At 39.4% G+C, this 24,392-nt stretch overlaps 1 protein-coding gene across 1 annotated transcript in view; it reads right to left on the minus strand.

Annotated features, from left to right (window-relative positions):
* Positions 1–24,392, minus strand: part of AKAP6 (A-kinase anchoring protein 6) — a 213,349-nt gene that overhangs the window by 129,372 nt on the left and 59,585 nt on the right. Inside the window, exons 4-6 of the mRNA XM_062576321.1 lie at positions 21,505–21,627; positions 6,381–6,477; positions 4,963–5,126 (exon numbers count right to left, since the gene is read on the minus strand). Coding sequence (XP_062432305.1) covers positions 4,963–5,126; positions 6,381–6,477; positions 21,505–21,627 — 384 coding nt within the window. The remainder of the gene's footprint in view (positions 1–4,962; positions 5,127–6,380; positions 6,478–21,504; positions 21,628–24,392) is intronic.

Raw genomic sequence — 24,392 nt, forward strand, 5'->3', positions numbered from 1 at the left:
GCCTTGAATTACATGAAATAATTTTTCTTATTACCATCTTTTGGAGTAATGACTGTTGAGCTACCGACCTGTAAAACCTTTCAGCCCAGAAATACTTTTTAAGGTATTACAGGGATGTTTTTATCCACCAGTGAAAAGCAGTAACTGTGCACAACAGTAAGCAGTTGTTCCGAAAGGAAGAGACTACTGCATTCAGCTGAAACTGCAGAGAATTAGGGGGGCAGAAGGCAATTGCTGATGCTGGGAGTAGGCCTGGATAAAGGCGGTTAGGACTCAGTTTTAACGTCTGATCTACAAGGTGTTACATCCACTACGTAAAACTCATCACCAGACAAAATTCCCTTGCCATCTACACACTGCCAGAGATGGAAACCTGATCTCCATTTCATTGCCTTTCAAGTTGTTATTGACAAAATGACGGCTATTTATTTGACACTGTATTAATAACACGAGCTATAGGATCGAACGCATATATCTGATCCTGAGCTGTGTATGTGTTTGTGTGCACACGCGTATACACAGAGAAAGAAGAGACATGGCAAGTGAAATAACTAAACTCAGTTTGGTGTGTGAACTTCTAAAATGTCCTGTGTGATTTAACCCCGCCTCAGCACAGTAAAATGATCCCTCTAGCAAATGCTCCTCTTGCCTTTTTGCTAGACACGAGTAACTCTGGGACAAGAGAAGGAAGGCCAATGACACGTATCATTTGACAGCTCAGAAATACTGACCATGCTAATACTACCTGCAATACTCCAACCTACAATGCATTAGAAACGCAGTTTTGGAAGTGGTTATGTAAGTAAAAATACTAGATTCTGAATGCATGCTACCTGTCACCTGCCGCCAATATGCAAGAAAGCTATCCCAATAACGGACCCTCCTCCTTTTAACAACAGGAGTCACCAGAAAAAAACCCTGGTGTGTTGGCTTTGACAGAATAGTGCATGCATACTACGTGTGTTTGCAAAATAGGAATCCAGAGCTGATAAAGCACACTGAGAAAAATCAAAATCTGTTCACATACACGTTCTTTCTCTGCACTGATCACAAAGATGCCAAGATATTTCACGTGCACATTTCTTTTGTATCAAAGTATTAATCTAAATGTTGTAGCTATTGCAGCATAATTGGATAGCCTGGACAGGTTGCAAGTCTGAAGCAATAACGAACGGACTGTCACCGGTCCCTAACCTTTTTTCTGTTTTGTTGTCCCTTTTGCAAATTCATCCGCATATTAAAAAGCTGAGCAGGATGCAGTTGTTATGGATTACCATGTTTATTCCACCCACTAGGTTTGAGGACCAGCATTACTGTAAAACTGCCTCTCAGCAAGAGTTCCCAAAAACATAAACTTTGGTAGACACTAAACAGTTTCAGGTTTTCATTTTTTCCATGAAAATCGCTGTAGTTACTTTTCTGTATAGCTGTTTGGAATGGCTGTAGAAACTAAAACTGTGAGTAGAGGTTTGTCTAAGCACTTCAAACTATGCTTCTGACTAGGAGAGCTATTTACTTTTTTAAATACATTTTTACCTCTTCTAATGGTCTTCAAACCCTTACTGATTCATGTGCTGACAGACATGTTCGTTACACAGTTAAGTCTATCTCCTTGAGTCTGCTCTTTGCCTGTTAAAACTAAGTCCGATTTCCACGTTCTAAGCATTCGGCCCAGTATCTGAAGGGGTTCCACGCTTATTTCTCTGGAGTTGGAAAGCAAAGTAAAAATAATTTTCAGTAGTTTAGCAATTATTCTGCAAAAAAACCACATCCAGAAGTAGATACTACGTATATATTTTGAGAGTACGCCCTGATTCTGTGAACCTACCAGCCTCTTGATTCCAATCTTACGCTCTGAATCGTTACACCAAGCAGTACTGTGAATCCAAACGCCTACTAGCAGAACAAAAACATACAGCTCTAGAAATTACAGTCATGGGCTAACTGTCCAAATGCATACCGGTAACAGAACTCACAACTGGTCCTAAGAATACTGTTTTACACAGTCTTGAATGAAGGAGACTGTCCATTATGGGGAAATACTATTAGGATTCTTATACCTTTTCGATGACACTAATTATGCAATTAACTCACAAGCTCTTCAGAAAGCAATGAAATATTCCATCAAACCATGAATTAAATAGATCAGCATGATATCCAGGCAGTAACACTCTTAGCCACTAGGCAAGAACATATACATCATGTTATTTTTCAATACCAGTTGCTGTTCATTGAAAGCAATATTGTTCCAGTAGACTTCTCCTGCTGGAGAGGTGGTGGCCCCATTCCAGAGACCAGGTACAAAACAAGGGACCTCAGACATCTCTATAAGGTGGGAAAACATAGATAGGCACACGTACACAGACATTCCTCCTAACTGCCAAATATTTTAGAATATTACTAATTTCCATTAGGAGAAAACCTCTATCTAAGTGTCTAAGGCTCTGAAAGAGAGATGTGCTACATGACATGTTTACCATTAGCACTGTCCGATCAAGTACTTTGCTGAAAGGTAGCATGTGGCAAGTCTGAGATTTACTTCTAAATGTACTTCTGAATGAGCAAAAAAAAAAAAGCCTTTACATATTCCAATTTAAGTTGAACACAGTAGTCACTTGTTTATTTATAAAAATCATAAACCAGCAACTTACGCAAATACTTGTTGAAAGAAGAGATTTCACTGCATTTCTAGAAGGATTTCACTGCATGCAGAGGATGTAGTGCATTAGAAGAGTTTAGGTGTTAGAAATATTTCAAATCCTGTAAGTCTTCCGTAAGAGCTGTATAAACTCGCATGAAATTTACACACAATAAAAGGAATAATCTCGTAAGAAAAACTCAAATTTCTGAATACAAATGTTGATGATATATTTCCAGAACTGCAGAATCTCCCTCTCTCCCTTCCACTCTTCACTGCTTCTATAAAAGATGCCATAGTACTATGAAAAGACGTTTTAAAAGTCCTAAGGGAAAAGTTTCCTAGGGTCTTTGAAATTCCTTCTCTTCCTATTTCTTTACTGATTTCTAACACCAACACTGTTCCTGTAGTTTCTCAGACAAGGCAAGAAAGAAAAATACCCTCTAGATATAATCTTTAGATTTCCCATTATACTTCTCAGGTTCCTTCTGGCTTTTGAAACAAACACAAACTGAAGGCTACACAAACTGAAATCTGCAGTTATATTACCAATGGTATTTTAATTTTAGTTACTCTTTCAGCATAAAAAAGTAGATACCTATTACTACTTTTGCCCGCTATTACTTAAAAGAATCATGCTGAGGTGTAGCTTAATGAAGAAAATTACCTAAAAATCCTTTCTGTTTGGTCATTTGTTTGTTGCTAGTGTTTTTATTTAACAGTAGGCACAAAAAAGCTTTGCTTCAAGTCGCCGCCTGTGTAATAAAAAGCATAGGGAAAGGAGCAGTATCAAAATTTGCAATATCCTAAACTATGCCTTCATTTACAAGAAAATATATAAATATAATCCTTCTAAGCTAGGACTTCCATAATTTTCACAGCTGGATTTTAGAACACCTTTTGTGTTCTTATTTTGGTTAAGCAGTTAGACTTTTAGCCACGGGTGAGTCAAGCTCTTCAGAGATTTTGTGCTGAAATGAATATTGGTACATAATGCAATACAGGGTCACATTATTGGAGGGGCAAAAATTTTAACTTTGAGCCAATCTTTTATTTTAATGGACCTAACCATGAAAACGTGTTGCTCCACTGCCTACTTCCTGGGTTAAAAGATACATGATGTAGGAGCATTTCTAGGAACATTCGGTGAAATTACATCTCCTGCTTATAGGGTTTTTTTTTTTCCTCTATTTTTTTTTCCCTTTTATCCTTGGCTCTTCCTCCATCACCTATAAGATCATTGGTGCTATGTAGAATTATGGCAAGAAAACATCAGAACATTTAATGCAAGCCCAGCCAAGAGTCACTTGTTTGCCTCCAGAAAGCACTGAACACCAATATGAAGAATTCTCTGGCATCAGAATCTGAAAATCTGCTTAGCATCACTGTCTCTTATTTCCAGAAACAGGAACCTTGAACTTTTCCATAGATTTGAGCCTGCTGCATGCCTAGATGTTAACAGTTACTAAACTGCTCTGTTGCACATTCATCACGTAAAATGCAATGGAAAAATCAACACTTTCCAACGCTCCTCTCCTCATCTTTTCTTACTCCTGATGGTAATAAGAGGTTACTGACCCTAAGTCACAAGTTTGTATGTATGCGGTATCAGTTTGAACAAGCATGCCTTTTATTTAAAATGCTCCTACAAGTACCAAGTTTGGCAACTAGTAAGTACCATAGCCCTCTTTGATAACTAATACCCACAAAATGATTAGAGATGTTGATACTTTATTCTTAAAGTACTTGTATTCAACACATGCACTATTATGGAGGACTTAAACTCAGAGCAAAAAGATTTGTGGCAAAGCATATGACCTTCTTCCCACTACAATGGCCATCCCCTAATTAAGCAATGCATCTGATAGTCATTAACAGGAATGAGATAATGAATCACTTTCTCTCTTCTTTGTTAATTTGCTGTAACCAAGCGGCTAATGGATGTCAGAGCTGAGTGATTGCACTGATTATAGTGATTTATAGTTGCAACAAAACAATTTAAAACCATTCTGATTATTCATGTTAAAGATGCTTTATGTTTTGTTTACTAAATGTTTTATGTTCCCCCCCATGCCCCTCTACACACAATGAGAGAGGTCTTCCTGGAAAACTTGAAAGTGCTAAGTTTTTTTATTGTTTCAGAATAAGGCATTTCATTTTGTTTATATAAAAAAAAAAAAAAAGAAAGAAAGAAAGAAAGAAAGAAAAGAAAAAGTTTACCCAGTAGAAATGAAAAGCCTTAGGGTGGAAAGAAAACTTCAGTGGTGCCTAGTTCAAAAGACGACGGAAATAAGAGGAAATAAGGCAAACTTCAAGCCACTTACCTTAGGGCTCCCAGTCCCTTCCTCATTCTCTGCAGACACATCAGTAGCCAGTATCTCTGCTTTGATGATATCCAGAGCCCTAAGAATCCAGCTGTGCTGCCGTTTGATTTGCCTCTGTAGCTCCTTCCATTGACTTGCAATCATCTGCAGCATGTCCTTCAGTCCTTCTCCAAAACGAAGGGAAAAAAAGTAAAAGTTGTAAACTCAACTACATTTTCAAATATTATTATTTATTCAGAGGGTTAGCAGGATATTTAAAAGAATAAACACAACAAGAATTTTAATGGTGTTTCTCAGAAATAAGCCAAAGCATAGCTGCTGTTCATATTGCAAACAATAAATACAGGGTCAAAACATTTCTTTTAGCCATCATGTTAAATTTTAATTATGCCTCAGCTGGCAATTTCACAAAAGTAAAATCCCACACAAACTCTGATTCCTACATGGTGGGAAAGCTGCAGTAATCCTACCCTCTTTATTTCTTTACATGGCATTAACTTCCACATACGTGTTTCTTCTCTCCAACTCCTGCACGTATTATTTACATCACTATTTTCTAAATACAAGATGCCATGCACTACTCTTCCCTGCCAAAGCTTCTCTACCCTTTTGGAACTATACAAATAAGTCACTGATTTCCCATAGCTTTCACATCACTGAAGTGTGTCTGACATGGTGAAACAACAGATGCAAAATGTATAACATGATCATAAAAATGTAAACCAAAGGACAACTTCAACCTGGATGAAAAGCATGCTAAGCAGGCCAAAATTAAGATGGCTTTCTGTAGCAGTACAGTAGGCTGATTAGAATCCTATTATCATACAAGTCACGCTAACGTCTAAAAATATGGGGGTGGGGGAAAAGAGAGAGGGAAATCAGTATCTCGCTCTCCCTCCCCTCGATTTAAGGCCACTGCAGAAAAAGACAAGCCAAACCAAAGGAAAAATGTATTTTTAATTTTAATCTGTTCCTCATAAATACATTAAAATTGAGGTAGGAATTAGTTTAAGTGGCAAAATAAAGCTTTATCAATACAATTACCCATGTAGGGTATGTAAAAATATATATGTATATATTTGAAATCCTAATTCATTATCTTAATGTTATTTCCATAACACCTACATCAAAGAATATGTCAGTGTGAAGTTTTCAGTGATGTGATTTCAATTGAAACTCAGCTGAGGAGCAAGACCAAAATAAAATGAACAGACTATTTGCAGGCAGTATTTCATTTTATAAGTATCACTGCATTGTATGCAGTATATGAAACATTTATAAATCTTGAAGGTCAATCTGATAATGTAAATATTAATAATACATAAGGAAGTGAATATATGCAGTAATTTACAGCAATGCTTCTTCATTCTTTAATAGTCTGCAGACATAAGGTCTTGCAATATTTCAGAAGGATTTACCTGATTTGTGAGATACAATAAGCTCAAGAAGTTGACGTCCTTCTTCCACCACAGCTTCTTTTAAAGCACAGTGGCTATCTACGTTCAGCTTAAAACTCTGCAGAAAAAGAGAAAAAGAAAAAAGAAAAAAAAAAAAGGAAAAAAGAAATCTCAGCATCAGACACCGGAGAGGCAGTTAAACATAAAACGCATGTATAAAATTACTTGCTGCTTTTTATCAACAACCATGTCCCCATTTACCCAATAGCCAAACTAATTTGCGATACTAAAAGCTATTGATATTTTGGATCTGGGCTCAAAATGTTTCCATTAGATCAGCAAAGTGCATCTGTGTTGAAACAGCTGACAAATCTAGAAATTCATTAGGTTTTATGAAAAGTCACAACCCGTAGGCTATATCTAGAGTAACAGTGTTCTATAAAATACACTAAATTTATGCCATCACATATGAGCTCTGCTTTTTTCAAATTTCTTTGAAATGTTGGTGATAGCACTATTTATGAAAGCATAAAAAAATTACAGCATTGAATATATTGGCCTTATGTGCACCCATACAAATCTATTAATATAGTGTTTCTGAGTTAACTCCCATATCTGTTTTCAAAGAACAAATCAAGCTACTTTACATCTCTGCATTCTCCCTCTGTAAAGTATTCCTCATCATTTTTGCACCAACATTTTTACAAGTTTATACGGGCTCTCCGCTTTAAAGGTGATTAAATGTTCGTTCCAAATAAATTATATATGTATATTTTTTTTACAAATTACATTAAAAGTTAATAATAGAGAAACTGGAAACCTGTTCTACCATAACTTATGCCATCGCATACCCCACTGTTAATTTAGTTGGAGAAATTTGAGAATTGTTTACCAGAAATTCTCTCTTGCACATAAGGAAGAGAAGCAAAACACAGCAGAGGAAGAAGTACTTGCTATACCTAATCATAAATCACGCGCAGCCTGAACCCTCGTTCTCTTTCAAGTGCCTGCGGAAGGAACGAAAACAATATCCAGCCCCGTGGAGGGAAGGGGTTTCGCCTCCTCCTGGCAACGAATTAACTGGCGGAGATTCAAGGAGACTTTGCTAGCGCTCATTTGTAGCTTCTGGTTTTTACAGAAGTCACTTGAACTTCTCCAGATACTACCGACTGCTCCGGTGCTTAAGCAGCAGACACTGCAAGATACTTGAAAGCCCTCCTTTCTCGGGGAAGCCCCCATTTCCTCCCCTTCGTAGCTCCCGCACTCCGACCAAACGACATAAAAGAAAACGGCGCTGCCAGAGCCGCACTAGAAGGATTTTCTTTCACTGGTTTTGTGGTCGCTGAAAGAGGCACGTTGCTCAGACAGGCTCCTGCAGTCTTTCAGGCAGCCCTGGCCCCGACGTTCAGCGACAGAACGGTTTCGGGAATTCTGCAGACAAATAAAGAGTAATAAACAGGAATTTTGCTGCCTGCGGCGTGTTGTCTAGCCCAATTTTCTACATCTGGGGATCTGAATACAACGTTCTTCATCAGCTGTTGAACAAGCAAAGGTTTAGCAGAACGGAAAGGAAAAACACCTCGAAAGTCTAACCACATCAGCCAGGAGAAGCTAAACCGGAAAAAAAATATATCCAAAAAAAAAAAAAAAAAAAATCTCAGTCTAAGCCAGGCCATTTCTTAAATCTAGAGCTCTATGGACCCAATTCCAGAAGTTCCTTTTCCTTCATAACAGCATGTCTGAACAAGCACTGACAATATTTAATTTACTGTTTACTTAAAACAGGCTTGTGCTGAATAGTTTGTAATCATGCACTTCACAGGAAACGCACCACGCGTGTGCCTCGCGCAGCGAAAGACAACCTGAAGGACCTGGGAGTAGGTTGTGTAATTTCATGTAATTGAAGTCGAGTATAGATGCAGCTGGATGTGGCACTGTCTCAAGATGATCTGGATGTATTTGATAGGAAAATTGGAAAAGATGAGGTATTCTTTTTCATTAGGAGGGGAAAAAAAAAAAAAAGAGACTTGCTGTCCTAGAAAAGATTCATTTAACATAACGCACCACATACTACAATACAGCCTGATTTTCAGGTGCACCTATTAACCAGTAATAATGTCAACTGAAGAAGCAAAATATGATGAATAAAGATGGGGCCAAACTTTGGGGTTTTGACTAGCAATATTCTACTTGGGCAAAATTCTGATTTTATGGTTAAGTTATGCATGGCACAAATGCTGTGAACATGCATGAAATTTAGCACAAATACATTCATATCAACACATGGGTAGCAAAAGGAAGGAACCATCCATGCAAGTATAAATACAAACAGAAGCGAAGGAAATTGTCAGATGTGTAATGAAGTACCAGTTTGGGTATTAGGGCTATATATATAATTTTCAAATAGGTGATAATTTCCTAAGAACAAGGAATAACTGGACAGAGAACACTGGAAAGTGCAATACAAGGCCGACGGTTCCTCATATCTGTGTGACTGAAAATGAGACATACGAAAAAGGCAGATACAGTTGAAAATACACAAAAAGTATTACACGCGTGTGCAATGTAGAGATGCAAATTTGCATGGATAAGACAAAATTAGAGCACACATTTGGAACGGAGGAGGACCTCCAAGCACAGAGATGCTCCGTCACCTTGGACATTCCCCACTACCTACCGCTTACTTCTGGCATTTGGAAAATCGTAACTTTAAAAGCGTGTGACCCAGAAGCTCTGCTTCCCTGATGGAGTCAGGGATGGAGCATTTGCATCTGAAGAGAGGGAAGGAGAAGAGGAAGGAAGTCAATCAAAGCCATTTTTCCAGACACATTTGCAGCTATGGAGTGGGCTAAATATCACACGTGAGCACATATATATTACAGAAAATGTATGTGCATTGGCCTGACAGCAGGTTTTAAACAATACATTAATGTCATCCTCGCGCTACAGTCTATACAATACAATCTACCTCTACTTTTTCCCAATCATCATGCACGTGTAAACAAATAACAACTGTTCTTGTTTAGCAAGAAGGGAAAAGAGAGGCAGGGATCAGGCAGTTTTATTAAGGCTATGGAGCCCTGGAGGCGAGAACCTGGGAGACGGGCTCCAAAAGCGGGTAAGTGCTAAGCCCTGGGGGCACCGACTCCTGGGCCAGGCTGGGTAAAGGGAGGGCAGCCTTCTCCCGGCGAAGCCACCTCTCCTCTCGTCTCTCCTGACTTTTAGGAAGCTAATGAATCCATTAGACCACACTACTCCAAGAATCTCCACAGGAGAAATAGCGGCACCTACTTATCTATATCGGGCTCTGAACACGCTGCAACTTGTTTTCTGTTCCACCAATGGTATACGAAATGTCATCGTTTTCAAAAAAAGAAGGAAAAAAAAAAAAAAAAAAGAAAAGAAAAATTTCCCAGCATATCCAAACTTCTGCCTCACAGCTTAGTCATCTGTACAATGGGCAAAAGAAAAAATTACTTGATATAAGTTCCCCTGAGGATTTTATAGCTGTAGACGGTTACATTTAGAAGACCTGTATTGCACAGGTATTTTAAAGTATGTACATGTTACTCTCTGAAATGAAGTCTCTCTCTCTTACAACCCTCTGTTCTTAGTAAATCCTCATAATTTTGTAAAAACAAAACCTAGGTCTTGATTTATTCATATCTTCAGCAAGGACAGTCAACAATTAAATATTCTTGTTTCTGTAGGTATACAGACTTTTATATAAGACTTTTTTTTTTAATTCAAGAGGTGTCTAAACAAATATTTCCAGTGTACTATGTATCTCTGAAAGACAAATAAACAACTAGGAATCACATAAATCTACAACATCTATACAGATACAGACTAGTTGAAATGACACAGCAGTTTACAGCTATTGCCAGGTACTGTACTAAAAAAAGCATTTGAACTTTTAATTTTCCCAGCCAGTCATACTATTAGCATGCGTGACTTTCTGGGGTACTCTTAAGGTCTCATTTTCCTGATTTGAGTTAATTTTTGATGTACTTAAATATTTCTGAGAAAAGTATCACTGTTTCTAAGGCAAATATTTTTAGAGTAATGATATGGCAATTAAAATTATTTGAGTCACCTATGATATTTAGAATTTGAAATGGAAAACCTAATTTAAAATTTCCTAATAGCCACTTGCACTTTTGGATAAAATCACAATAGTACTAAAATAGAGATTTAAGTAAAGTTTAATGTATATTTTGGCTAAGAATGTAGCCTTTTTAATTATAAAATAGTTAGACACTGTGGCAATGGTCACGCAGCGCAAACTGTCACACTGACACTGATTTTGGAGAACGAACTAATGTATGTGGGTGCATAATCTTTGTAAGAGACGTTTGCAGATAATTTGGCACTGCTTATTGGAAAAATGATTCCTGCACTACACATTTCTCCAGGCTCTTAAGAGATTTCAGTATTATTACAGGACTTCTGCTCATATTTGGGCTGTAAGCTGTGAAGCAAACCTGAGCTGTTCTGTCTGACGTGAACTGTGACTATGAAGCTACCTGAATACATCTCCAACGCCTTATGCAGCCTCACAGCCAAGGTTGATTTTTACCCTAAGAGCAGGGTTCTACTTTGGCTGTTTAAGGAAAGCATGGTGAACCCTCCTCTGAAGCTGTAGCACCCACTAAGGGTCTTTTTCTTCTTTCCATGAGATTAAGGGCATATAGTGTTGATAGCAATGATGGCCAAGGGGCCTATTATCACCAATTCCTAAGGATATTTCTAACGTCTAGCACAGTAAGGCCATCACTTAGAGGACCACACAGTATTTCCTTCCCCAATCGATAGCAGTCAGTAGACACTTAAAAAGATTGACTAGTTAATGAAAAGAAGCTGTGATCTTCCACCCACTGAAACAGTGAGAAGAGTTTTAAGGTAAATTATTGTGTTTCTCTGGGGATCATTTCTTGTCTTGCTATCTGTGGGCAGAAAAAAGGGGGGAAATAGCAATATCACTGTGTATGTTGATTCAGTCATGTAATAATGCCAGATTGTAATCTAAAGATGTTTCTAAAGTTGATATCTAATCTAGGAATCTCAGTACTGAAATCCCCTCATCATCATCTCATGCTGGCATTGTGCCACTGTAGATCAGAGGTAAGATGGTCTGAATGCTCAAACTATTAATTTCTTGGTGTCACTATGTTTAGCATTCTTTTAAACATGATATTAAGTGAACAATCTGTGTTTAAAATGTTTGGTAATGAGATAATTATACCGATCCCTGGAATGATTTTTATGTTCTGGTCACTGATAAGTACTCTTCATCGTTCACTTGACCAGGGTGTATTTTTTGCCTGGAAGTACTAAGTACGTTTACAAAGAGATAAACTGGTGGGAGCTTAGTGAAAAGCAAACACAGTATGTTAAATGACAGAACGAGCAGATGGAAGATTTATAAGAACAAAGAAAAAAAAAGATTGATTAAATGATGATTAAGAGGAAGAAGGGACATTACTGTCTACCAGCGTTTCAAGGATCTGAACTCCAAGGAGAAAGACGGCTTATTAACAGAGTACAGTATAAGAGGATATAATAGATGGGACTAAAGGAATTAAATTAAAAAAAAAAGAAAGAAATTTTAAGATCACTATCAGGGAAATTTCCCCCGACAGTGAAATCTCTTAGACTGTGGAATAATCTAAGCAAAACAGTGAAAGCGCTGATCCCTGGAGACCAAGGCTTTCGAATAGACTGGACAAAACCCCCGGTTAAAGACCGCAGCGCGGCGGGCTGACGAGCACCAGCCTGGGTCTTCCACGGGCCGCAGAGCGTGGGCTGCCCGGGCGGCTCCATCCCTAGCGCTCCTGCAAAAACCATCCCACCCATTTCCTCTCTGTCCTCGCTCCTGTCATTCTGGAGACTGGGTAAGAAGTGTTTTTCTCCTTTGTTACTTAACTTTGGGCAGAACAATTTTCCTCATGTGTTAAACATTCTCTGACCCCCAATTTCTGTTTCTCATCTCTCCACTTGGTTAGCTCTTAAGCAATTTAGCCAAGTTTTGAATGCGTAATTTCAGGAGTGGAGAAAAAGGATAGTTGCCTCCCTCCCAGCTCTCCAGAGGGTGTGTTTTGCACACTTAGTTTAGAAATCATAGTGCTTCTTTTTGCAGATATTTCACCTTGTTAGCTTATGCAAAAACTCTCTTGTGTTTTATTACATTTTTTTCTCCTATTGACTCTGCATTTTACATTGCTTTACACTGTTAACAAAAAATGTTAGCTCGGGGCTTCCTAAATTGAGCCTCAGTGTATTTATTATCAAGAGACAAGAGGGGGCAGGAGCCCCTCGGCAGGGAGGCACACGGACAGCACGGCTCGTGCAATGAGGCAGCCGTAAGCGTGGCCAGCCCACACCCCATCCACCGCGACCAGCTGTCCTTGGTCATTTCTCGTCTTCTTGAGATACTCAGGAAACACTCTGGAAAAGGAACAGTGTTGGGACTCCTTTTTCCTTTCGGCACCTTCAGGAGTTAGCGCGGATATTGTCCCAGACTGTGAAGTCTGTCTGCGCTCTGCCTGCCCCTGTTGCACTTTGTCCTCCTTCGATGCCAACCGTTGGCAGAACCCTTGTCCCATCTGCAGCTGAGGTGCATACCTAATTCCTCCCCCGCTCCCATGGGGAAAAGACATCAGGATTTATACACACGTTGCTTCCACTAGGGATTAGCCTGCCTCTGTTGGGACTCATTATCCTTTGTTATATTTTAAGTGAGATTCTACACAAATTGCATCTTACAGGTGAAATCCGGCCTTCAGTTCTGCTAAGAAAGGTGAGATGGCACAAGTGAAGACTTGCCTGCTGACACTATGTTTTTCTAGGTGTGCCTTGTGCCACATGGACACCTACGACCCCAAAAAGCTATTTCACCAAAGCATGCCTACTATACGCAAAAAAAGCCAGTCAACAGAAAAGAGTTTTCCAACCAAAAAATAAATTCATGGGGCATAGCAGCCTTGGTAATATGGACTCGGTTAGGTAGGAAAAGACCCCCAGAGATACTACTTAAATATAAATTTACTAACTTAAAGACCAAAAAAGCACAGATTTACTAACTTAAAGACCAAAAAAACACACTATATTAGAATAATTCTTTTAAAATTTTAGTTATATTAAAACTTCAGAAGAAGCTAAGGTAGATGTAATCTTCCTTCTATATGTCTGCAGAAATAGTTTTATGCAATTTAAAGGAGAATTAAAATAACTCCTTAAGAAAATAAATCAGAGATCCAAAACGACTATCACAATACATCTGTAGAATTAGAAATCAAAATAAAATTACTGAGAGAAGAGAAGAGAAAAAATTACCAACCAAGACCTCCATTCACACCCTGAAGTTTTTATATTTCTAAGGAAAGCTTTGGCATTGTGAATACCAAAACAAAGACAGACAGCAATTGTTTTATTTCTAGTACTTAAGGTGTGAATGATATTATGCATCTGAGAGACACAGTACAGAACCCATGGGAACTGACCATGGCTCTTGGAAGGCAAGTGGAAGCAAATATACTCTAAGTGTTTTTTAAAATGTGCTTGTTTGTCGTTTGAGATCCTAGCCTTATATTATTCTAATGATTTCCAATCTCCGAATTTCTTTTGAAGTAAATTTCATTTCACATTCAAAAACAAATTTTAGACTGTATCTATGTAGATCATACTAGTATACTAAAATTTCAAGCAACAGCACACTTCTTAATAGAAACATAAATTACAATTAAAAGTTTTTACATAAGCAATGTATAATATATAATTATTATTTTCTAAACAAGTTTTTTAAAGTTGTGTCCAGTGTTGCTACACTGATAAATTATAGAGTATTACCAAGTTCCCACTCCAAGAGCGATTTTCTACAATTGCTATAAAGCTTCTAATTCAGAATAATCTTTACTAAAATATTTTTTTATTGAAATTTTGCTTATCAGGTTAATCCAAAACATTTTATAATAACAGTTTGATTTCACTGTATTATCACTGAATCCCCCTGAACGCAAACAATTTCTGTTGCAGTCCAGGGACACCACAGACCCAGTGGAATCTCTGGAATTTTTATAGTGCTCAAATTAGAGTGTAGCCTGTTGGGGATAGTTTTACAGTTTTGGGTGGTGAGTTGGAGGTGGTGGTGGTCACACTGCCAAATGAAGTTACCTGCCTTGCCCAGCTTCACCCACAACGCGCCCAGTGACAGCTGCAGCTGCACATCTGGGCCAGGCTGTCAGCTACAGCAGTTGCTTTCCTACAGCAGCAGAAGAACTGCTCAGCGCCAGGCCATCTTTCAAGATTTGCTCTTGCATCCTACACTTGGAGCATCCAAGCTTTTAGAATGAAGAAAGTTGGGATTGTCTACTGTGGAGCACATCCTCTGGTCCACAAATACACAATTCAGATATAAACAAACAAGAACACCAACATTTTCGTTTCATGAAACAAAACCTCTCCTGTAAACAAGGCACTTTGGGTGCTCCGCATGGGCAAATTACAAGAACAACTAATATACATAAGTCCAACAGTGTTAACTTTTGCTATCGGATCCTATCCCCTTCCTACGCGTGGCTACGTAAATTTGGGGTGATAGCAAAGAAAAGGAAAGGATGCCTGGGGAAATGAAATTCAACACATCTGGAAAGCAGGTTTAGAAAAAGGTGATACTCTTAACAGTACTGAGGCTCTTCGGTCTGCGGGAAAACTATTGAGGAAGCATTGCTGATGCTACAGGCTTACAAAAAATAAACCCTCTCAGAGAGATTTTGTAGCAATAGCTTGTAGCCTCCTTTGTAAAGGATACACATATTAATAATAGATCTCCAGCCTAACAAATCTCCTCTTTCGGTGGTGCTGGCGGGAGAAGCGTGACTGCTTCCTCCCCCTTAAACACACACAAAAGGCAGGTGCTACTGGTGCCTATTCCTCTACGGTGCGTGAACGTCTGGGAAACAATTTGTGTGCCTTTAAAATCTTTCAAGGGCAGCATGTCTGTTTTGGCCAACACAACAAACAGTACTGTTAATGACAGGATAGATACCTGGATTTTCTCAGCATATATTTTTCTCTTATTTAGTCATCACAAGAGGATTACGAGAATGTGAAGTTCAAAAGACAGTCCTAGCAGTTTAGCAACCTGCACTTTTCCCACTGCCAGCAACCGTACACGCTCTGGCTCCAGCCTATAACTATAATACAGGTACAGCCTAATGCGTTAAATGACAGCAATATCCCTTTTTGATGTTCTCAGCCACTTTAACTCAAGAAATGGAAACACTTACATAGAGGTTATTTAGTTTACAGGTTTTGTAAGCTACAGAATAGTCACGGCCAAAAATATACATGCATTCCTTTTGTTTAATGTTGATTTCTTACTTCCTACTAAATCCTGCTATTTGCTTGTGCTATTTGAAATCTGCATTTGTAGCTTACACTTCTGATTAATCTATTCTGTAGACTGCTTCCGATATAAAATGACATCCATATAAGAACCCATGCATATATAAAATGATCTTTCAAGATAATAGCATAAAATTCAGAAAGTCGAACAGGCTACACAGATTTAAAGTAAAGCCCCTAGAGAAGCAAGAGATGAGTCCACTTGTGGTGCCCGGACTCCTGAGCAGCAGCATCCTGCAGATACACTGTATATTTTGAGGAAAAAATTTAACCTGGCTGCCACAGAGATTGAAAACAACCATATGGCAAAAGCGTAGTAAATAACTTAGCTATTTCAGAGGCTCTAACACCTTTAGGAAAGTCACTGTTATGACCACTACCACAAAAACAGTTAGTAGATTAGCCCAAGACCTATGTATTTAAGCTTATTTTCAAAGAAAAAAAATTATATTGTATTTAATTCTTCCCTAAACTGACATGAGAGATAAGATTTTTTTTTTGGACATAGCAAGACTAGTTACAAACCGATGACCAATTATCACGAGAAATCACAGCACCATCATTACTGTGCCAATACAATTTCTCTTAAAGGTGAAAATACAACTTATTTTCTGTATGAAAGCATTTGCTGTTCACAACTAAGAAAGTGCTGAGCCATGAAGTGCCCAGAAATATTTATTCTGAACACGGGAAAATCCTTCCTCCGTTTCTCTTTAGATAATGACGCTCCCAGACTCCTGTATCTGAAGAACAATTGGGTTTTATAACGAAAAGAGAGCACATCTAAATCTCCTGCTCGGAAGAAAAGTAAAGGCTGGATCATCTTATGCAGTTTGTTTTGACATACAAGGGATACTTTCTTGTTGCCATCTTTTTTAAGGATAGCCTATGTCCGCAGTTGCAACAAGAATTGAAACATTTGCCCTCCTCCAGATTGCAGACTTAAACACAGGCAAGTTACGGCCCCAGTTTTCTTCAGAACAGCAAGAAGCAGCAGCCCGTTTCAAAGAAAGTACATCATGGAAATCTGACCATTCCTCTGTTTTTGAAAAAGAAAAAAAAAAAAAAGAAAAAAAGAGAAAAATCTACCATTTCTCAAAAAAGAAAAAGCCAAATCCTCCCGATATTCCCTGTAATCAAAATTTCAGAATTTTAATCTTATAGAAATTTTCAGGTGTCTCTTATATGTTAAAATGAAAATGCCTGACTACTGATTCTAAATTTCTAAGGTGGCCTTATTTTAATTCATTTTTAACTCCACTGCAAATACTATTCACGAACGCCTACTAATGATGCAGGAAGGATTTAAGAAGTTGTAACAAGTAAGTTTAAAAGAGGAGATTTTTCATTTTAGGTTTCCCTTAAAAAAAATATCATATTACCTAGCTCTAAGTATGACGCTAAACACACAAATGGTTTTAGCCAAAGGACCTAACAGCGCTCCAGAGGAAGCTGCATAATTAGGAAGCATAACAAGCAAACACAATTCTGTTCTAACAGCAAAAAGAAAAGTTAAAACAACGGAATTAAAAGTCTGAGGCCTCAATGAATATAACTGCTTTACAATGCCATTTATCTAAAGTTTTCCCAATAGCGGATCTTCCCATTTCTGCAGTTGCTTTCTCTTTCCTCTGCTAAAATAATGAGGAGTAAAGATGAATAAAATGTCCATTTCAGTAAACTAAAATAGCAAAGAGCAACAGGGTGGATTCTTATTTGCTGAACTGGCAAGAAAGTCTATTTTGTTTCAGCAGTCTTATCTAACAGATGCTTTCAGTTCCTAAGCTGGCTTCACGATGCTGTTTTTGATTAAAACTGATTTGCATACCACCAAGACCATGCTTAGAGTCTGCTAATAGCTGATCCTGATTAGGGTGCCGATGGGCAGAAATCAGCGTAACAGAGAAAGAGCTACAACAGGTAAAGCAAATCAGAAATCGTTTTTCAGAAGCTCCTTCCTGGTAAGATCAGTGAAGGTATCTTTTCATTAGGAGGGGATCTGCGCCAAACTCTGCATCCATCTCATCACCAGCCTCACTTTTATCACTGGCAGGACTGATTGAAGACATCCTGACAAAGCAGGTTTTTGCTGAACAATACCAATATTTTGTTGAAATATTTTAGTGCTGTCAACACCTGCCAGCTTGTCTGGCTGGCTGCAGGGGTGCCAGAAGTCCCAGAGCTGGCAGCCCCGTGTCAGCCCTCCCATACAGACCACCAGAACGGGAATCCCACAGCTCCCAAATCCGTTGCACTGGTGTTACACAGCACTGAAGACCAGTAAAATTAAAGAATAATTTTGTCCACTGTTAGCAGCTACCAAGGTCCTCTGAAAACCTATTTTCATTGGAAGCATCAAGCTTTAGCGTGTCTAAAATGAAGCACGTTTCAGTTCTGCAAAAAATCAAGGGGCTAGGTTTTAAAATCTGCAGTGAAAACTGCCCTCCAGGCTGAAGACTATTTGTTTTGGCACATCTTACCCTAGTTGTAGACTATGTACCTGCCTGTGGAAAATTTTATATTCTTTATCAAATTGTACGGTTACCCACTGTGGCAAAATCTCTGGAATTCGTGCTGTAGCTGCGATGTAAGAATGAAATGTAAATTTGTCTTAGAATTACTACTACCGACTCCCCATGCAAGCATTACTACTCCATGCGAAGATGCTAATAAATTTAAGCTTGCTTGTTTTTTAAATAAATGTGCTGTCCACTGTGTGTCCACAGTGCCTGTACAACACCATTTCTCACCAAGCTCAGAATCACAGAACGGCTGAGGCTGGAGGAGACTGCTGGGGATGGCTAGTCCAACCGCTCGCTCAGTGCACAGTGAGCCAGAACAGGCTGCTCGGGACATCGTCCAGCAGGATTGTGAATAGCTCCGAAGATGGAAATACTACGACCTCTCTAGCCCCGGTCCCACGCTTCACCACCTCCACGGTAAAATGTTTTTTGCTATCTGCATTCTGGAAAAATAAGGCTGAGCATCTATTTTTGAAAGAACAGATTTTAGGATTCAATCTTTTATTTTACATTTGTAAAATGCCCCTATAATGATAGCCAAGGATTTTAAATATTGGAAAATTTGGGGGATGTTCATAAAGTTGTCGTTATCTCTTCCACAAGGCTTTTCTCAGTTAATAACACAAAAGGGAGTAAGTACATCCTTTCTGTTTTTCTGCTTGCTTATTTTCTCCTCGGAGATTGTTACAGCAGAGATTTAATTCATGAATGCAAAATACTCTCTCTTTACGGCACTAATTTTGTTATTGCAACAAGCATCTTTCCAACAAAACAATATCACAGGTGGTGAAAAATAATTTGTGCCAAAGGCTAAGGCCTTGTCTCTACTAATAAAAATAAAAATACTAATCTACACTGAGTCTTCACTCCTTCTATGAACAGAAAACATATACCAGTGAGGAATCACAGTTATGAAGTTAGCTAAAGCAGATGCTGTTTATAGAGAAGAACCAACACATTTTTCTTCTTTATTTTGCAGGTTAGTTTGCAACTGGTGTCTGTAGTATGAACCCATAAATCTGGAACTTAACCTTATAAAGTACTAAACAACCATTTACTTCAACGGATCTCAGGAGAGTCTGATAGCATGTAAAGTCTGACTTGCAAAAGAAGAAAACAAGCAGTATAAGCACCTTCACAAAGCCCTTGATCAGCATTGACTCAGAACGCTCAATCAAGGGAAATTTTAACATTGAGCTTAATGTGAATTGAAGTTCATAGATTTCTGTTTAAACACAGATTAGAATTTTTGTCAGACAAATACCAGTGAAAAGTTGACAATCTAATTAATACAAATAACGCTATCTTCCCATTATAAAAATGCTCTGTATTTTAATAATTCAATTCTGCTGTGTAGAAAGGAACAGAGCATACGTTTTCTGAAAACCAAGAAGAAATGAGGCAGTAGAGTCACAACTGTACTTTTTTTTTCCATGTTGTGCAATGATTGTTTACTGACCATATAGCCGATAAAAATAATCACATTATCATCAAACTGAAACTGCAGTGTGCTTTGGCCATTTTACCTCTTCACAGTAGGAAAGTGGAAATAGAATACCCACCTTGCCTCATAAAATAGTCATCCTGAAACATGCAACATCTCAGGTATGTTCCCATAATCAGAAGAATAGAAAAATTTTCTTACCAAAAATGAAAATAATTATCAGGAGAAATAGAGCGTGCAGCTGGGAGCCTCAGTACTTAGAAGGGAAAGAGAAGTTGTGCAGGTGTCCACATGTTCCTTTATTCAGACTACCTCTAGCACCAAATTGCTTCTGGGCTACTACTCCCCTTTCCACTCTGACAGATGGCTTTAGCCTCAACTCCTGTAGAGCCACAAGGCAAAGTTGGGGGTAGTTTGCCTGCAAAAGTTAATGCTTTTCCCTGCGGAGGACAGGGAAAACAGATCTGACTGTGGCTGAGACTCACCAGCCTAGATGTTGCCTTGTTCCTGGGATGGCACAGGTATATATTTGCTTCTTTTTACTCGGTCAAGATTGAAAAAAATCACAGCTACTCATAAAAACTCATCTCTCCAAAAGTTTCATGTCGCAGAGTAAGAGGACAACGAATCGAAATGACCAATGGCTTTTCCGCGGGCCAATCTCGCAAAGCACTCTGCATCCTTTAATTTCATACGTGGTTAATGTATATTTAAATGATTAATTTAATAATGGTCACTTCAGTATTACGGTAGGGATTGGGATGATTTTTGTTTTCATCAAATCATTTTTCACTATCTGTGTATCAGGGTCTGGAAACGAGACTGAGCTTTGGGGGCTGACGGGGCTCAGCCAAGGCTTTGCCGTATCCAGCTGCTGCGCATGGCTCAGTGGCTCACAGTAACGCTGATCACCAGGTTTTCTTCCAGCTTATACTGTCGAGAACCTAAGATCTGGGCAAGGGGAGAAGGAATTTCTTAGCTTTTTAATCCCCTCCTCCTTCTGCCAGATATAGCTTGCCTGTTAAGTTACCTCCCCACTGCACTGCACGCGTTGATCTCTGCTCTTTACCTATGGCATAAAATTTTGGTTTTGAGGACTGAGTCTTTGGTTTAAGTCGTACCTTATGTTTCACCTCCTTATAACCAGAAATTGCTCTTGGAAGAATTCACTTAAAGTCTCAGGAGGTTTATCAAATGTTTCTCAATATATAATTCTAGCCTGCAATATATTCAGAAGATTATTCAGCCAAGTATTTTCTACTTCCACCCAATGTTTTGGCTTTTTGCACAAGAACAAGGCTAGTGACAGTTGTATTAATTACATGACAGAAATGCATATTGGATGAAATGATTGAAATAATTATTTCAAATATTTTATTTAAATGACTCAGTGTTATGGCTAAAACTGTGGCAGAGAGAAAAAGAATTCATTGCTAATAAGAGCTTTTTAAATATTACAAGTGCAGAAAAAATCCCAGAATGGTCAGCAGAATGACCATCATTCTGTCTCCTTTATCATCATTTTCTTTCATTTTCACAGATAATTTCTGAATTGCAATGTAATTTCAGATTTTAATTTCATTTTTTAAAAAAGTTATCGCTACATACTTCAAATACAGTAAATAATTTGTTAGTATTTTCATTAAAACCGCAATGCTACAAATCTTCTATTAAAATATAGATGCACACTAGTAATTAAAAAATGATAATCAAATAAAAAGCACAGCAGAACACTTCAATTACTGATAGTAATCATAATATAATCTTGTCCTACCAAGTGTGTCTCCAGGTACAGTTTAAGGCTGTCTGTCTCTGCTTTAGGAGGAGTCCAATTCTCTGTTGTTTCCATGGCTTCATTTAACCAGTGAATAAATTCATCCAGCTTGCTTACAAACCCCTTACCAGATAAGAAAAAAGAAAGAACAAGAAAAGCACATTTGTTAGTGAAATGGCAATCTGAAAAATGTATGCTCTATTTTTTTTTAAGCCAGGAGAGTATTGTACAGTAAAATTTTGCCTTTTGCAAGTGTACAAGGAACAACAGCAATTAGCAAATGGTCTTCTAATAAATGACGAGCGGAACTATGTTTCTGGGGATAATCTAATGGGACATTTTTGATACAGGACAACATGAAAAATCCACACAAACTCAATGCAATGGAAAAACCGCAACGTTTTAGAATATATGAGATATGTATGAAAAGCTGCATATAGATTACAATGAAAATTGAGCTGAAGATCTTGCATTGGAGAGATTAAGTGCAGCACAACCGCTCCTGGCTGAGGAAAGTGCTGAACAAGATAGATGGTGGTAGACTGAGGAAAGAACTACTTGTCAGAACTCGGGTCTTGTGATTCCCGTTTTGGTTCCTAAGGTGAGACCTGGAAAGAAGAAATCCAACCGTATGTGAGGTGGAACACGCAAGCGTTGAACAGAAGTATTTCTGACTTCATTTGAGGTACACAAATGGTGCTCCTGTCTTCCCAAGGGCAACGTTTACTGCAAGATTCATATCAATTACACTGTTTGATTAAAAACAGTGTCCCTGAATTTACATGATTGGATGATACCAGAGGCACATACTGAGCACAGATAATTTTACCAAAGTCTGTTATTCACTACAAAACAAGAGAGTTAATGAAATAAACTGACCACGATGTTCATAGCCAGCCTGAAAATGAGCTTTGAAGAGGAGCGTCCATCTATTACAAGACTGGGTTAACATATCTCTAACACTGATTATATTATTAGTTATTAACTATGATTCCACAGCCCTATGAGAATTTTAATTTCTATTTGGATAACAACTCAGCATACATGCTCAGTATCTCATTTTCACCATGGTATTTATGGAATGGGTTTCAGGTAGTTATTGCTCCATTCAGATAGCTGAAAGCAAGCAAAGGATAAAATTTCCAGTCCAAGCCCCTTTCTCAAAAGTGCCATAAGCAACTGGAATTCTAAACAATGCAGAATTAGGACTTCGCACTGTTGGGACACAGCTGGGTTGTGCAAAGTGCTGTGGCAACAATCCAGAGCTTGCAGAAGCCACGTTTCCTTCGAAATTCACGGTGGTAGAGCCATGCTGGCCCAGACTGTTTGCTGGGGTAGTTCAGAAAGGGAGGGGGGGGAGATGGGAAACAGCCCACCGGATCTGGTGACTGAGATGGTGCGTCTCCAGCCGGGGTAAGCAATGTAGGTGGCTGTATCTCTCATGCAGCAGGCGGTGCAGCAAGGGCTACCATGGTCCCCACGTCAAGCCCCTCTATGACAGAGGGCAACAAATAAGGGAGATGATGTTCCCCTGGCTCCTGCAAAGCACTGCTTTTTTTTCCTTTTTTTTTTTAATCCATCTTAGAGCAGAAAAAGTTACAAGAGCTGTGCAAGAGCTAGAGAGCACAGGAGACGCCAAACTTGCAGAGGAGCAGGAGATGTGAGCTGATGGGGAGAGGAGCAGGAGGAGCAGAGTCCTTCTAGTCCCTCCAATAAATCTCTGCCTGTGTTTTAGCAACGTGCTGTCCTTGAGAGACAAGGTGATGTGGTAAGCGCACAAAATGAAGAAAGGTGCTCGCTCGTATACGCGTCACGTATTTAACAAAGACAGACGCGTATAACACCTGCCTACAGCATTCAATGCCTGCGCGCCTCCAAAGCCGTGCTCGGAAACGCTGCGGGGTTGCACTAGTGTATCGGCAACGGTTATTTCTACCTGCTCACAAAACGCTTCTGCGTTTCGATATTTGTTCCTTCATGTTGATCTTTGGAAACTCTCCAGCACCAGGCTTTTAGAAATCCGAAACGTCTCCTCTCTGCTAAGGAACACGCAGCATCTGACTGATACCTGTCTGCCGCACCAGGACACAGTGCCCGGAACGGGTAGGCGACCTGAATTATCTGCGGCACAGCAACGGCTGAGGGGTCACTCGGGGCGCCCGGAAAACCGGAGATACGGGATCGCGCAAAACTATCGCGAGCCAATTTTCTTTGAGGAAAAATAGTATAAATTTTCAAATACTAGTTTCCCTTGGCACGTTAAAATCGCTCCTAAAAAGAAGCCCGCCCGTGGGAGCTCCTGGAGGAGGGGAGGTACGGGGAGAGCTAACCCCGGCTACCTCCCCGCTGCACAGAATTATTTTCTGCTAGACAGCACAAATCACGATAATCCTGCTATTTTTCAAATGATGGCTATAAAATTTTATTGAAACCATTCAAAAGAGCACATCTGTAGAAACTGAAAAATAACTCGGGCAGCGGCGGCGGCGCGGGGCGCGGGGCGCGGTGCGCGGGCGCGCAGCGCCACCTGCCGCCCGCCGCCGCCTCCGCGCCGCGCCGCGCCCCGCGCCCGGCCCGCGGCGGCCGCGCTCGGGCGGGCGGAGCGGCTGCCCCGAGCCTAGCGAGGGCCGCTGGAAGAGCTGCAAAACAGAAAGCGATCTTCATCTCAGATCAATGCAAGACCGAGGTGCAGCGGGGCAATTCCTGCTGCACGCGCCGCAATTTAGTGATCAAAACAAAAAAAATTTTTTTATAGTAGCGTCTATGTTTCCTCCTTCTTTATTCCAATACCCCAACACCAGCGAGCAGAGAGCCGCCGTTATCACAGGACTGCCAACTTCAGGCCTCGTTCTCTGCCCGCAAAGCAGTTCCAGTGCAAACGGAAACCT

This window comes from Rhea pennata, chromosome 5 (genome assembly GCF_028389875.1).
Source record: "Rhea pennata isolate bPtePen1 chromosome 5, bPtePen1.pri, whole genome shotgun sequence".
Lineage (NCBI taxonomy): Eukaryota > Metazoa > Chordata > Aves > Rheiformes > Rheidae > Rhea > Rhea pennata.